Genomic DNA, 15352 nt, shown 5'->3' on the forward strand with positions numbered 1-15352 from the left:
CTGCCTCATTCAGTACGAATGTACCCTTTATTTATCTATTTTTTGAGCCCTTGTCTGGCCATGTATTTGTTGAACTTTGACTCAATAAATACTAGGCCCGGGCGGTTGGTGTGAACATGCTTCTGGGGGCTTCTTTGGTCTTTTGGACTGCTACCTGGATGGCCTGGTCGCTGGGTTTCGGTGTATGGTGCGAGGCGCCTGTGTGGCCCATCTGGCTCAAGATAGAGGTGGACGTGCTGCATATGCCAATTAACCATTACGGTAAAGGAATGGTGCACACGTCCCCCGTCAACTATCAACTATCCTACTGAGCCGACGCCGTTCTCGCTCTGTATTCTGACTAAATCATTTTGAAATAAACACCACTTATTGCTGCTTGCTGTCTCTGTGTTTTTCCAAATTTCATCACTTTCTGACCACTCTTTCTTGGTGTTGCATTTTCAATGTCGAGCAGTGTATTAGTTTCTATGCAAAATAACAGTGGATAACAATAAGAGAGAAAATGTTGTAGTTCTAAAGTTTTTAATTTTTATTAAATGCCTTTTGACAATTATTTTCAAAGCATATACACGAGAAGATAAAAATCTCATAAAATTGTATCAAATTTTGCAGAATAATTGAAAAATAAGTAAATAAATAAAATTAAAAAAAAAAAAGCTCAATTCAGATTTTCGTGTCGCACCAGAGGGTTCATTAAGTTTTTTTATGCTCTCACCGAGCACGCATTTATGTATCAGCTATTGGACTCACTCCCGCTGACAACTTTTTTTTTTTTTTTTTTTTTTTTGCCTTTTGAACTTTATTATTAAACATTTTTTCTGCACTTACGCCGCATAAAATTCAACAGCAAAAATCACAAAATTTTTAAAAACAACATATATTTAGAATTTCCATTGCAGTGTTAAGTGTTACCATTCATATTTTAGCCCAGGAGGGCTATTATTCTCGAACCTCTTTTTTGCGCTGAATCACTTGTTTCACTTTTCAAATAATTATCCTCTGGAGTGTCTAGCTGCCTAATAGTTACTTTAAAAAATAAAATATATATAACATTTTTGGTAAATTCAGCTAGTGCAATTTCACGGGCCCAGCTGGTAATTAATAAAAGAGATAAGGAACTATAGTTATTCCTTTTAAACGCTTAGTTCGTTGGTCAGTAATAGGCAGATTAAATTTCAAAGAAAAATTAGATATCTTACGCTTCCCCAAATGGCAACAAAGTAGCACGTGGAACTTGATGATATCTATCACCTATATATCTACTATACTTTATTGATATCTATGTTGATCAACAAAGTAGCACGTGGAATGATAGCTAATGGATTTCTTTTCGAATATCCTCTAGTTTTTTTATTTCCTTTTAAAACAGTAGTATTGCAATAATATTGCTCAACCACTGGGAATGATATAGTACGATGTTTTAGTGTAAATATATGTTTTATTAATCCATCATTCTAATTTTGTATCGGATTTGTTGCCGTAAGGGAATGTACAAAAAAATCTTATATTTTAAAAGTGACCTTTTAACTCCTTCACAGCTTCTATCAGTGCCGAATGCTAAGAAACTTTGATCTAGCATAGAAAGGTATTATTAAATAATATTAAAATATCTTTCATTCATGAAACTGTGTAGAAAACTCAATTTCGGTATGATTTTGGTTTTGATTCCAAATTTATGAATCTGTATGCATTTTAGCTGTCTTTCATTTTTTTTTCCATGACAGTTCTTCATTATCATTTCTTTATTCGGCAACTACAGGAAGCAGAAAAGACCCATTCTAATCAGACATTACTCCATAATGCGAAAAATACAATGGAGAAATAATTAGTTTGAAAAGAAACCATAAAATTATAGAACAAATCATCAGTTTGTAGGGATTTATATTTATTTTAAATAATAATTTAAAGTTTTATTTTAATCTTTCCTATAAGCCCTCATTCCCCTAACTGTCAGTGCCAGAATAGGTAAATATTGTAGCGCGCGTGAAAGAATGCAAATTTTCTACTTTGAAGGAAATAGTTAAAAGACGAGTTTCGGTAGGAGAAAAGGGAAAGTTAGGCTCTAGCCGCCCGTCTCTGCCGTAGGTACGTTTGCTTATTGTTGGTTCAAGTGGCTTAATTGCATTTAACTGCTGCCACTAGCTTAGAAAGGGGGTTTAAGTTACGGTATCTCGCTGAGCCCTGTAGTCTAGGTTTATTAATCATCGTTTATTAATTATCGTTTATTAATCGTTTATTAATTAATTATCATCGTTTATTAATATCTTCAAATTTTAGTTTAATTACGTGACTTTCAGTTACCGCCCAAGCAGAGGCGAAATTTGTAAGAGTCGAGTTCACGCATTGTAAATTTTCAAAAAATTTAATAAAGGATATTTTAACCCTTCTCTTGTGTAGTTTTCTGCTACTCCAGTTTCAGATAGAAGTTCACCCACATGGACTCTACAAGTTAATTATATGGCAGAGAAACATACGAAAATTGAAAATAAAATTAAGCAGTTATATAAAATAAGTTCTTAATAAAATTAAGAGTTGGCTTTATACAAAAATTTCATCAACAAAGCTTTTTCATAAAACCAATGGCAATTTAAGTTAAAGTTTTACTTAAATTTACACACAATTATTTTAAGTATAAAAATTGCAGCAACACTAAATTATTTAAGTTAAGTATTAAACTGGTAGCCTTGAAAGAAAAAAGACGCATATGAAATCAGAAAAGCAGAAAAGATGCAAAGATATTGTATTTCTAAAATATATATCCAAGGCCATGTAACATTTAGAAACTAAATTTGTATTACGTGCTTCAAAGAGCTAAATTTGCAGAATAAAAGGGCATATTGCCTTTTGACGCAAGCGATTCATATAAAATACTACAATCTGAAACTTTCTCTTATTTATGAAACAATTTCTAATGTACCAAGGTAACAGACATCACGAAACGTATAAACAATTGGTTTCCAGAAGTTCGCACGTTTTTTCGAATGCAAGAAATTTGAAGATGCTTTACTCAATCCATGTATATTTCTCAACTGTGCTGACTGCTTTTCTTTTTCTTTTTTTATTTTTTTTATTACAAAGTAAGAGAAAGATCATGCTAAAAGAGGATTGAAAAAGAGCTTACTCACTGCAAGAATTGATGAAAATATTAATTTGACTCTTCTTTTATTAGCCAGCATAGATGGCGAACTTGCACCGGCAGTGGAGGTTTATAGTAAAGAAAGCTAAAAATTCTGAAGATTTAATTTACTAAATTTCGATTATTAAATGTTTTCTTATTTTATATCTATATAAAGAAAAAAGAAAACAATAGAATTTTCTTATAGATGTGAATAAAACGATGTACTGAAAAAAATTAAAGGTGCAAGCAGAAAGGAACGAAAAACTGAAAAAGAAAGATAAAAAACAGGAAAAGAAGAGAAGAAAGAGAAAGCCACAAAAATATCGCCCAGATCTTCCACCCGTCTCATTCGAAGCTTCTACAAGAATGCGACAATTGAATACATTTAGGGATGAAAATCGTGAAACAAGGGAATCTATCATGAAAAACTGAAGTGTAGAAAGGATAATTTATACTTGTATCACTTTTAGGACAGAAAAAAGAATTCACAGAAATATGCCGTGTGGATTTAAGAAATAAAAAATGATGCAATACGTGTTCAGGGGTAGTACTGAAACCTCAACTCAGAATAAAAGATCGGCACTAATGCACACTTTAATAATAAAATTGGCTTTAAAAGTAAAACTGCTATGAAGTTAGATTGTAACTCACTCGGGTCTGAAAATGTTTCAAAGAGTATTTGTGTTTTTCATGCATTTTAAAATAATATTAATAACAATACATAGGACAAACTGTAAGTTTGCGTTTACAAATTTTATACGGGTGGTCCCGATCAGTTGAACCTACTATAGATACGCTATAAATTTAATATGCCTACTACTGGAAAAAAGATTTAAATTAAATTAAAGATTTTAATTTTTTATATAACTTTGAGCATTTTGATGTGATAAGTATAAAATGCAAGGTTTTCAGCAATGGTGAAGGTAAATACTTTTTGCTAGAATGCTCTGCAAATTTCATGGTAACTGAATGAATGCCTTTAAGTGATCCACTACTGGTTACGTTATATCCTCTTACCCTATAATTCGGAGAAATTAACACTTACTGCATCATAGCCATTGATGGTCATTCATCTTTAGCTATTAAATATAAATCTTGGTTGTTTTTCGCATTCTAAATCGTGCCAAACATAACGTTGTACCTCTTAAGCAGTACGAATCCACAGACACTGTCCTACAGAGATTAAAATCGCAGAAGGAATTGACTGTTTTGGATAGATTTGAGCAATTAAAATAAACTTCTAGCAGATTTAACTTTTATAAATATTACTTTTTAGTATTCTACTTAACATTTTATGAGCTGAAGATTTAGAAAGGCCGACTGATGTCACGTTGAAACTATAGTTAAAAGAATGTTTCATATTTGCGCTATTAACAGACATTCGTGTATATTTTTAAAATTTAGAAAAGAAGAGATAATTTAGAGAAGAAAAATAAATTGCTAAACAATAATGCGAACGCGTAGCAATTGATTTTATTTTAGAGTTCTTTATACCTCTCTTAATATTTAATGAGGACGGTGAAATATACCAAATATTTATCATTTCGTATGTTTTCTGAAAAGAGTTTTTCTGTTAAATAACTAAAGAACTTTTAATATGACAAACATTTATAATAAATATTAAACATGGTTACCCTAATATTTTTCGAGACTACCATTTATTAAAGAGCTTATCTCCACCACCAGAAGAGCAACAATAATAACAATTAATAATAATAAAACTTACCTTCCAGCATAATGCCATTTATCTCCCGAAATTCCAAATGAACTTCCGCAGTTAAATACAAGCCAACCCCACCTAACGATAATAAATATAATAAAACTTATTTACTTTTCAAATTTGTTAGTCAGAATATAATGTAGCAAAATCATAATGTCTTATCACTGCATGATCATACTTGCAATAAAAAGTAAGAATAAAAGAAACAATAATTACCATAACGTAAACGTTCCAACTAAAGCATTTCCAGGATTACCCATTTGCAGTGGATCTGGTCCATTGTCGTAACGTCTTAAACGTGGTTTCAGCATCATTGCGGCAACCAAGGCTGATACCCCTCCTGTTAAATGAACCGCACATGATCCAGCAAAATCCAGAGCTCCAAGATGTTTCAGAAATCCCCGTTCTGCCCAGAGCCACCCAGCCGGAATGCAATAAGTTAGGGTATTTAGAAAAGAAAATATGCAATAAGCATGAAAATCTGTTCTTTCTGCCATTGCACCAGACACAATAGTTGTGGCTGTAGTAGCGAATGAAAGTTGAAATATAAAAGTTGCAAATACTACTCCCATATTCTGGGGTTCGGAATCTAATAAAAAGGAACCAATGCCGCAGAAGAATGTTGTACCTAGTCCAGTACCATATTGTAAGCCATAGCCAAACATCCAATAAGACAGGCCTCCTAATACAACGTCAGCTGCATTCTTCATCAAGATATTTACTTCATTTTTCTTTGTAACAGCCCCTGACTCAAGAAGTCCAAATCCTAGAAGAAAATAGTATTTCGTTCTTATATTCTAACTATTCACAGACAAAAAAATAATTGAAAAGCTAATTTTCATAAAATATATAATTCCTGTTATTAATAATTCATTAATCCTTATATGACGTGTTTCACTCGTAGATGACCTTAAATCATCGTTTTATTCGAAAATAACGAATAAAACAAGCAAACGTAATTATGGAAGTACAATACACATTGTGTTATGGTCAGCATATTGCATTACAACAAATGCTGGAAAGGGTGTCTTTTCTTTCTGGCAGCGCAGGTAGTTTGGAGGTCCGCAAAAGATATTTAAAGATATTTATATTCCAAGAGTATATTTATTCAATTTCAAAAGTAGGAAAACAATTTTTAAATAAAATAAGACATTTTAAGCAAATTAACAAGGATTTCAAATTCTTAATTGATTTAGTTCTTTCCAAGGATAAATAACCAATTTTTATTGCTCTTGCTTTATATTCCAGAATGCATGTCTTTACTCTAATGAAAGAATAACAAATTATTTTCACCTAATAACAAATATTCTTCTAAATTAATCCTTTACATTATTGATTATTTGTAAGCATATGTAACCAATCTTTATTGCTCTTGCTTTCTATTCAGGAAATTATATCTCTACGGTATACAAGAGTAACAAGTAGTTCACCCTCATTATAATTATTAACTGACTTTAATAAGAGTAATTTTAATTACATAAAAGTTGCAGGATTTTTTACATAAGCCTAACAAGCTGTCCATCCGAGTGAAACATAAAACAGAACTGCACATTTTTCTATATTTTTAACTCATATTCATGTCCCTGAGAGGAGGATAAATAAAAACATGCGAGTCGGAACAGCTGCGAAGAAACTGAATTTTCCTCCCTATTGACTCGGCTTGCTCGAAGACAGTCGACCCATCGGCCAAATGCATTTATTACATTTTAGCTGAACTTTCGGTGTATGTCTTGGTTATCTTTCTGTTTACCCAATGTTTCCAATTTTTTTTTAAACCAATGACCGGAGAGTTGTTCGGAAGAGGTTTGTCGAGATTGGGTGAACCCATCGTTCGTTTAGCAATCTGATCACCGAGAACGTTGTCCAGGAAGCAGCATAGGGGATAGATAGCTATTACACCCTCGAGAAGTAGGGAAGAACACACAGCTACACCAAATCGAACTAGCAGACACTAACCTCCACTAACCACCATATCGTCCAAAGCGGAAAATTTGGAAGGGGGAAAATCAAACATTATCAGGTTTGCAGGGTTTCTCATAAAAAGAAATTGTTTAATTTCACACAGACTTATAATGCTAGGATTTATACATGCACCTTAAATCTTTTAAATAATACTAAATCTTTTAATAATCTTTTAAATAAAGGGGCAGCCACTTAAAGCTCATATTTTCATGTGGTTTGCTGATCATCTTTCAAGGTATGTGTTGCCCTCATTCCATTTTTCTTATCTGTATATTATGTCTTAATTGACAATAACTTGAAGTTCTTTGTAAGTATAATGAAGGGAAAAGGTATTTACACTTTCCTTTTTTCCCACAATAATGAATATTTCACGACTTTTATTTTTCTATAGTACTGAATATGAATACATTGTATAAGAGATTTTTTCCTGGTGTAATATATGTATGAAGTAAAATTAATTAGTTTTTCTTTCATTTTTGCTATTGAATTATGTAAAAAAAGGCTTTAAAAATATGAAGCAGTACAAGACAAAATATTGTTTAGAATTTCCATAAGCTGAATAAAATATTATAAATTTTTTCAACAATTAATCTATTCAATATTTCAGTGCAAATATGTATAAGTGATCATGAAAAATTTGGAGGCATTTATTAAATATTTTTCAGGAAGAGTCTTTAACGCGTTTATTGCTTTCATTTCGGCTTCCTGGAAAAACAGAAAGTATTTGGAATTGAGGGAAGCACTTGCTGCCATGCCCCGTGCGCAAACGATGCATTGAAATTTAAATGCATAGCTATGTCTTGAATAAATAAATATTTCTTTATTAACTAAGTGAAGAAATCTCCAATATCATTAATTTACGATAACATACTATCATAACATTTTTTTTAAAACTTGGTTTTTCATTTTCAATAGCTCATTTAAATACAATTGTTTCATGTTTCTATATCTTTAATTTCTGGGAAACTAATTGTTAAACTAATAGGCTTATCGTAACTGCTTAGCCTCAATTTTTTTCTGGTATTATACTGAAATCTGTATTCCAAGGTTTGGTTTGGTTTGGTTTATTTAATTATGGCAAAGCACACTAGGGCTATCTGCCTAAGGGAAGGGATGCCTTCGTGGAGGACTTTCTAGGGAAAACTGGCTCATATAGACGTTACACATGGGCAAAACCACGAAAACGCCCATGCAGCCAGCCCGTTCGCTGGATTCGAACCTCGGACCGAACTACCAGTGTTCAGCGAATTTACCGCTCGGCCGCTGGTGGGCCTATCTGTATTCCAAGATCAGATTGCAGTTTTTTTAATCTTATAACTTTTATATCTTTTACTTTTTAAAAATTTTTGTAACTCTTTAAAACTATAATAGTAAATTAATTCTTCGAGGTGTTAAACAGTAACCTGAAGTCTTCAGATTTCATTTCCCCCCCCCTCATTCATTTATTTTCTAATGCACGACTTAAGTATTCTACAATTATTAGTTTCTTCATTTATGACTCGATTACATTCTGATCTAATATTAATGATATTGTAGGTAAATTCTCAAATGAGACACCAACTGCTTTGAATAAAAGATCCAAAATACATTTATCGCAATGGGAAAACCTTAAAGAAAAGCATGCATATTTAACGATAACCAAAATTTACTTAATCTTCTAATGACCCAATCCATTAACATTCTTGCACATTTCATTGCATAGTGAAAAATCAAAATTATAGCTTATAATATAATTTTAATACTATAATTTTTTAATACTGCAAGATATGTGTATTCAATAGAAATATCCTAAAAAGAAGAGTGTTTATCATTGTAAGCTGTTTTCCTGTCCTAGTCAATTTTTGAATTACACTGTTAGGCATGATCGATAAGTAATTTCTTTTGGGAAACTGTTGCAAGGAAATGAAAGAAAGTCCAGTCAATAGTAGTGATTGACGGTTTAATTTTAAGGGAATTTGTGTCGAATAGGAAATAACGCGGTCTTCCGATGTTTCTCCGAGAGGTGTCTGAAGAGTGTAATTGTCTATACAATCAGTGAATTTGTCTATACAATTTCACTGATGAAATCTAAGCTTTTTATTTAAGGCCAGAGTGCAATAAACATAATATTACATTTTATTTTAAAGCAAATATTTGTTTTCCTTTTCTTTCCTTCTTCCCAAAAGCCTTTTGGGTTATTTCTGTAGTATGCATCTTTGGATTGCAATCCCCATAGTAGAATTTAGTGTTCACGAAAACTTTTTAGCAATTTTCGTAGAAAGTTTCACTTCAACTCGAAATTCTTTCTCTCAGTTTCTTTAATATTCTTTAGCAAAAGTAATTACGAAAGCCATTTTAATTTCAGATATTTAATTTAAAATGAAATTCAGGTTATAAGGTATTTTTTCTTCCTTTCCGCATGCCTCCGTGGTGTAACTGGAATTACACTCGACACGCATTCGGAAGGTCCGAAGTTCGAATCCCGGCTAGGGCGCTGCACATTTTTCACATCTCCAGCATTAACAAACATAATGACTCTACAGTGGCGTCCGAACTAAAAGATGGTGGGCGAAAATTCGTCACCACCAGGATTTGGCGATTGAGTCTCCTCATCCCCATTCGTCCTTTGGAAGGCGAAGTATAAAAGGTATTTTCTGCTTCCTTTCCGCATGTCTTCGTGGCGTAATTGGAAGCTCACTTGATACGCATTCGAGAAATCCGGAGTTCGAATCCCGGGGAAGTGCATCAAAAAACCTAATTCTATAACGTTTCCATAGCACATACATGAAACAGCCATGCTTTTTCTTTTTCTTTTTTTCCTCCCTTTTCTTTCTTCTTCTTTTTTTTTTTCTTTTTTTTTTTCTGTGAATTACCTAGTCCGAGCCTCTACCCAAGTTATTATTCTTGGCAGAATGATAAAAGAAAAATAAAGTAATAATAAAGATTGCAGTGGAAATTGAATTTCTTATTGTAATTAATCATCGTGATTCCCATATATCACAGATCATCATGCAACGGAATGCCAGCGATCTTTTCTAAAAAACATCGGTTCAGATTCCAAGAACTGCGATGTTTTACAATACTTTTTGTGTCCTTACAGAAACAAATTAGCTTAATTAGTAAAAACAAAAATTTTGATAAAATTTTCTTACCGTTATTCTTCAATATGCAAGTATAAAATTTCACATGTGTATATCTTTGTAACATACTATTATGATAGAATGCTTGATTTTAAAAATTTCAGTTTTATCCTTCTTTTATACAGGAACATAAGTGTTTAATTGCATCAAATAAGAACGAAGTACTTTGGTAACACTTTTCCATCATCATCTGCGCTTTTTTAAGTGTGAACAGCACTTTTTTAACCAAGTATGAACAAATATAATTTCATAAATGAAACTATAATTTATTTGAGTAATTTTGAAGAAAAATATTTTATTTGTTTACATTTCAGGGAAAAAATGTTTTTGAATCATGGACAAATGGCTAAATTTAGGCAGAAGAGATAAAAATGGAAATGACTTCGTCTCAAAGCCATCATGACCAAGATGGCTAAACACAAAAAATGACACCTAAATCTATAAAGTAAATAAAATATGTCGAATCATTTTTGGAATATTAAATTTTTTATATCAATCATGATAATAAAGAAGAACATCCTTTTTCTACTATAATTTAATGAAAATTTTTTGTAGAATAAAAAAATTATCCAAACAAAAATGACACCTTGATACCAAGCATACCATATATTCTGATAAACGAAAGAAAAATTTCGGAAAACTTTTAAAATATTACAGTAAAGAAAAACGATAAAGGCATTTATTATTGTCAATGAAAAGTATTTACTCGCATCTTGCGCAATTTCTTACTTTTAAGTAAAAACTAGACTTCTCTTCTCGACAGAGAAGATCAAGTATTTACCTGCTGTTATTTAAAGTATTTATGAGGAAAAAAATGGAGATAAAGTTAGTAAAATTTCTGTATAATAGTGTTGTTTGTAAAAGAATTTCTGAAATTCGAACAGCTTGTTAGCAGATTTAAGGAAATCGCAAAGTCAGCAAATGAAAAAACTAATGTTTCTAATAAGGCACAGTTGTTACTTTATATAAAATATTTATATGAAGGAAATATACCCGAAGATTTATTGTTTTGTTGCCTCCAGGTCACAAAGGAAGAACAAATATATCGTAAAATCAATGAACTTTTCAAAAATTAAGCTTTGTAATGAAAACATTTCAATGGAATTTGTATTTGAGCAATGATGGGCAAGACTGATGGATTTGTAGTAAAAATTAAAGTTCGCGGCAATGATAAATCACTTCTATTCACTTCGTGATCCTTGAGTATCAGTGTAGTTAAAGAACACAAGTTTATTTGCTTAACTGAATATGCAAAACATATTACGGCACTAGTGAGGGAGATCTTTGTAGAAGACATTCTAAATGAAACTTCCTTGTATTTTCATTATCCACCGAAAAAGACAATGAAAACATTCTAGCCAGCCCATTAGCTAGTGTTTGAGCCTGGATCACGTATTTGTTTGACTACAACAAGGCACACGAGGGCTGTTTGCCTAAGGAATTTCTATTGAAATTCTTGACTAATAGCAGAAAGGTAGAAAATAATAGCTCTTAATTCTCTCTCAGGGCGAAAAAATTTCTAAAAGTTCTTTGCTTCATGAAGAAAACCAGTTTATTTGCTGCTATAATCGATCGTGGAAAAGCACCCTAGGGTTGTCTGATAGGAATATCTTAATGGAGGATTTCTTTTGGAAACTGGCCCGTATTTGTGTTACTCACGGGGAAAATCACGAACACACTTAAGCAGGCAGCCCGTCCCACGACGGTTCATTAGAATTTTTGGAAAAACTTAGTGATTTAAATATGTCATAAGTAAAATATTGTAATATATTCGGTTTAAACCTATAGAAAAATGCAGGTAAAAGATTATTTAGGAATGTGTAAAGCTAGAAATGATTTTATTGGTCACAGAGGTTATGGCAAAGCACACAAACGCTGTCTGTCTAAGGAAAGCGATGTCTTCGTGGATGACGTTTTAAGGAAAACAAACTTGTATTTACGTTACACACGGAGAAAACACCAAAACTTCCATGTGGCAAGCCCGCTCGTCCAGGATTTAATCCTGAGTCGAACTACCAGTGTTCAAAAATTTTATCTCTCAGTCGCTGGTAGGTGAGGCAGAAATCATTTTGTAATGTGAAAGAATCTTTCAAAGGATTTGATTATAAAAGATATAATTCATCATTTGAATTGCTTGGAAGTGCAGGTGCAAAAATAATTAGCTTTAAATTTTGATTTTTAAAATCGAAGTTAAAAAATTATACACCATTGGAATGACATTTATTAGTATCTGCCATTAAAACCTCAGGAGAATTCGTCGAGTTATCAACAGATACTGTTTTAAAACGAAAATTTCTTAAATAATCGTTTAAGGGATTTCTGGCTCTGTATTATAACAGATTTTTCAAAAAAATTCCGAACGTATTTCTTCCATTTTTTACTATAGATTTATGCGAAAAGGTGTATTCATTATTGAGGAGTATAAATTCAAAATAAGGATCAACTCTGAAACACGTCGAAGATGTTCTTCATCCTGCGATATCAAATATTCAACCAAGATGAAAATATTTCTGCAAAAATAAAACGGGAATATCCCTTTCACTAGGATTCAAATTTGCTTTAGTCTTAACAAACTATACCAAAGAATTGTTCTGAATTAATTTTTTTGACGTATTTCTTCCATTTTTTACTCTAGATGCCCTTAACGTATTTCTTCCATTTTTTACTATAGATTTATGCGAAAAGGTGTATTCATCATTGAGGAGTATAAATTCAAAATAAGGATCAACTCTGAAATACGTCGAAGATGTTCTTCATCCTGCGATATCAAATATTCAACCAAGATGAAAATATTTCTGCAAAAATAAAACGGGAATATCCCTTTCACTAGGATTCAAATTTGCTTTAGCCTTAACAAACTATACCAAAGAATTGTTCTGAATTAATATTTTTGACATTTTATGAATGAACGCTTTAGTTGGATACTTATTTTATGTTCTTATGTATGTGCATATCCAGAATCGTGTAAAATTGTCTAATACGAAAACGTATCGCGAGTAGAAAAGTTCAAGAAGTCCTGGTGTAAATTAAGCTTCAAAAACCTGCATCAGATGTCTAAAAGCACGCTATCGTGATTGGAAAAGAAGCATTTTGTCTAGATAACACTTAATTTTCCCCAAGCACTGAAATGTAATTGAACATTTTCCAGATGAAGTAGCATATAAAATAGCTACAATTTCTGGGATGGATAATTCCAAAACGCATGTAAAGGCTCGAATAATAAGTACTACCCACTGTCAATGGAAGAGAACCTTCAGCCATTTAAGCGTTGTATCATGATCCAGCAAATTGAGGATTCCTTCGTATCTTGATTTTATCGCATGCAGAAAGAAGATACATGCCATTTTGAAAATTCGCATAAATCTTGCTTTCAAGATAAAGTGATTTATATAATTGCCAACTGGATATAATGAAATGTATGACAGCTGAGTTTTCCGTTAATTTTCGGGAAATTGTATTTTCACAAGAATATATGCTCCTTATTCCCCACCACCACCACTTTTTTAAATTTCTGAGCTGTCAGAATGGATCAATGGCCATACTTTTTTCTATTATTTTCGAAATAATATCGATAATTTCCCCCTTAATTTCAAAATTTAGTAATATTTACATACGTTAAGTTTTGAAGATCGATACGAAAATTAAAACTTCCTTGGTAATAAAAGATAGATATTTCCGCTCTCTTTATTTTGGCAAACGCCATTATTACTAAGGTCGTTTTCATATGAAAATTCCATGTGGAAAATCGGCATTGACACTAGAAAGCGACTGAATTATTTAAATCACATGATAAACAGTTAGACTTAAGTTTCCCAGAAAGTCGCTGATTTAATCGATAGAATCACGAAAACCTCATGCAGTCAGTCCGTTCAACCGCCAGGAATAAAACTTGAGCGTAAACTTTCAGCAATTCGTGATTTTAACAACTGTGCTACTAGTGGTTGTCTAATTTTCCCCCGTTAGGAATAATAATAATTTAAAATAGGAGCAAGTTAAGTTTCTAGTAACTGATATTCCTAGTACTAGTAACCGAAAATAATTATTTCATTTAAGTTTTTCAATTGATCAAAGCAATTCTTAGCATGTGACAATGTTAAGACTCAATAAAAGATTAATGTGAGATTCTTCTACTAATTAATAAACGTATTACTGGTACCTCCTGAGAAACATTTTGCTGTTAGCGGGTGAGGTAGCCAAATGTGGTCAACATTTGAACAGAAAAGTTACGGGAAGTAAACTTGAAAATCTGCATTGTAGCTTACAATTTATAGAAACTTCGAAGGAAGTGTTCAAATACATGCCTTGGCCACTTTATAATGGATAAGTGTGCTACATCGATAGATATTTTGTGTGTTTCATCAAATATGAAATTTCTTCAAAAAATGAAATGAATTTTAAAAAAACTAAAAAACTGTTTTGTTTTATTTCCACCGTTGCATATTCATGCATATTTTTGTGGGATTCTGAATTAAGTTTTCTTCTGTTCCAATTTCTGTTTTCTGCGCACGCATGCACAGTTCCGAAATAGTTTGGATAAAGATCTTTGAATGAATTTCATCTTTGATTTATTTATTTTCTTTTATTTTACTTATTTAATTATGATAAATCACTCGAAGGCTATCTAACTAACGGAACGGATGCCTTCGTGGAGGACTTTCTAAGGGAAACTGGCTCGTATTAACGTTAAACATGGAAAAAACCAGGACGTAGCCGGGCCGTTAGCCGGGATTCGAACAACGAACTGAACTACCAATGTTCAACGACTTTACCGCTCGGCCGCTGGTTGGCCAATTTCATCTTTGGAGCTTTTCGTAAATTTATATTTTGATAGTCTTTAAAACAAACTATTATTAATGAAATGTGTAGTTACCTAACTAACAAACCAAACTTGTTTATTCGTACCTTTTTCACTTCAAATGTCTTAAACAGTTAATTAGCCTGTTTTCATTAGCTTTGGTATCTAATATTTTTTTTTTTTTTCGAAAATTAATTCGGTGGGTTCCAGTTATTCCAAAATTCTGTCGCATTCTGTCTGTAGCTGTTTATAGCCTTCATTATTTCAGAAACTACCGAAAAATATGCAATTCCGTTTTTATTTTGTGTCTAAACTTTGCAATGATTTTTAGCATTTTAGTGCGAAAAAAATGCGGTATTAAATTTTCCCACAGAACCTACCCATTAAACGTAGTAAGAATATTATTGTGCAGAAATGCTCATTTTCATATGCCAGTGTTTTCCTTTTCAAGGTACATATTTTTTTTAAAAAAATAAATATGTGATAATAAAAAGCTTTACCTGTTTGCATAGTAAATATAACAAACGATGATGTCAAAATCCATGTAGCGTCATCTGGCGTTACTATTTCTAAACCAAGCCCAATATTTGTATCTGAGCTGTTCATCTGTACAATAATGCTGCCAAAAAAAAAGTATA

General features: G+C 32.1%; 1 protein-coding gene across 1 annotated transcript in view; it reads right to left on the reverse strand.

The window, feature by feature from the left end:
* LOC118183857 (putative ammonium transporter 3) overlaps positions 1-15352 on the reverse strand; it is an 80844-nt gene that overhangs the window by 59522 nt on the left and 5970 nt on the right. Inside the window, exons 2-4 of the mRNA XM_035353463.2 lie at positions 15215-15333; positions 5055-5604; positions 4845-4916 (exon numbers count right to left, since the gene is read on the reverse strand). Coding sequence (XP_035209354.1) covers positions 4845-4916; positions 5055-5604; positions 15215-15320 — 728 coding nt within the window. The 5' untranslated portion in view covers positions 15321-15333. The remainder of the gene's footprint in view (positions 1-4844; positions 4917-5054; positions 5605-15214; positions 15334-15352) is intronic.

This window comes from Stegodyphus dumicola, chromosome X1, assembly GCF_044657685.1.
Source record: "Stegodyphus dumicola isolate Sdum_Otavi_A_Nest chromosome X1, ASM4465768v1".
NCBI lineage: Eukaryota > Metazoa > Arthropoda > Arachnida > Araneae > Eresidae > Stegodyphus > Stegodyphus dumicola.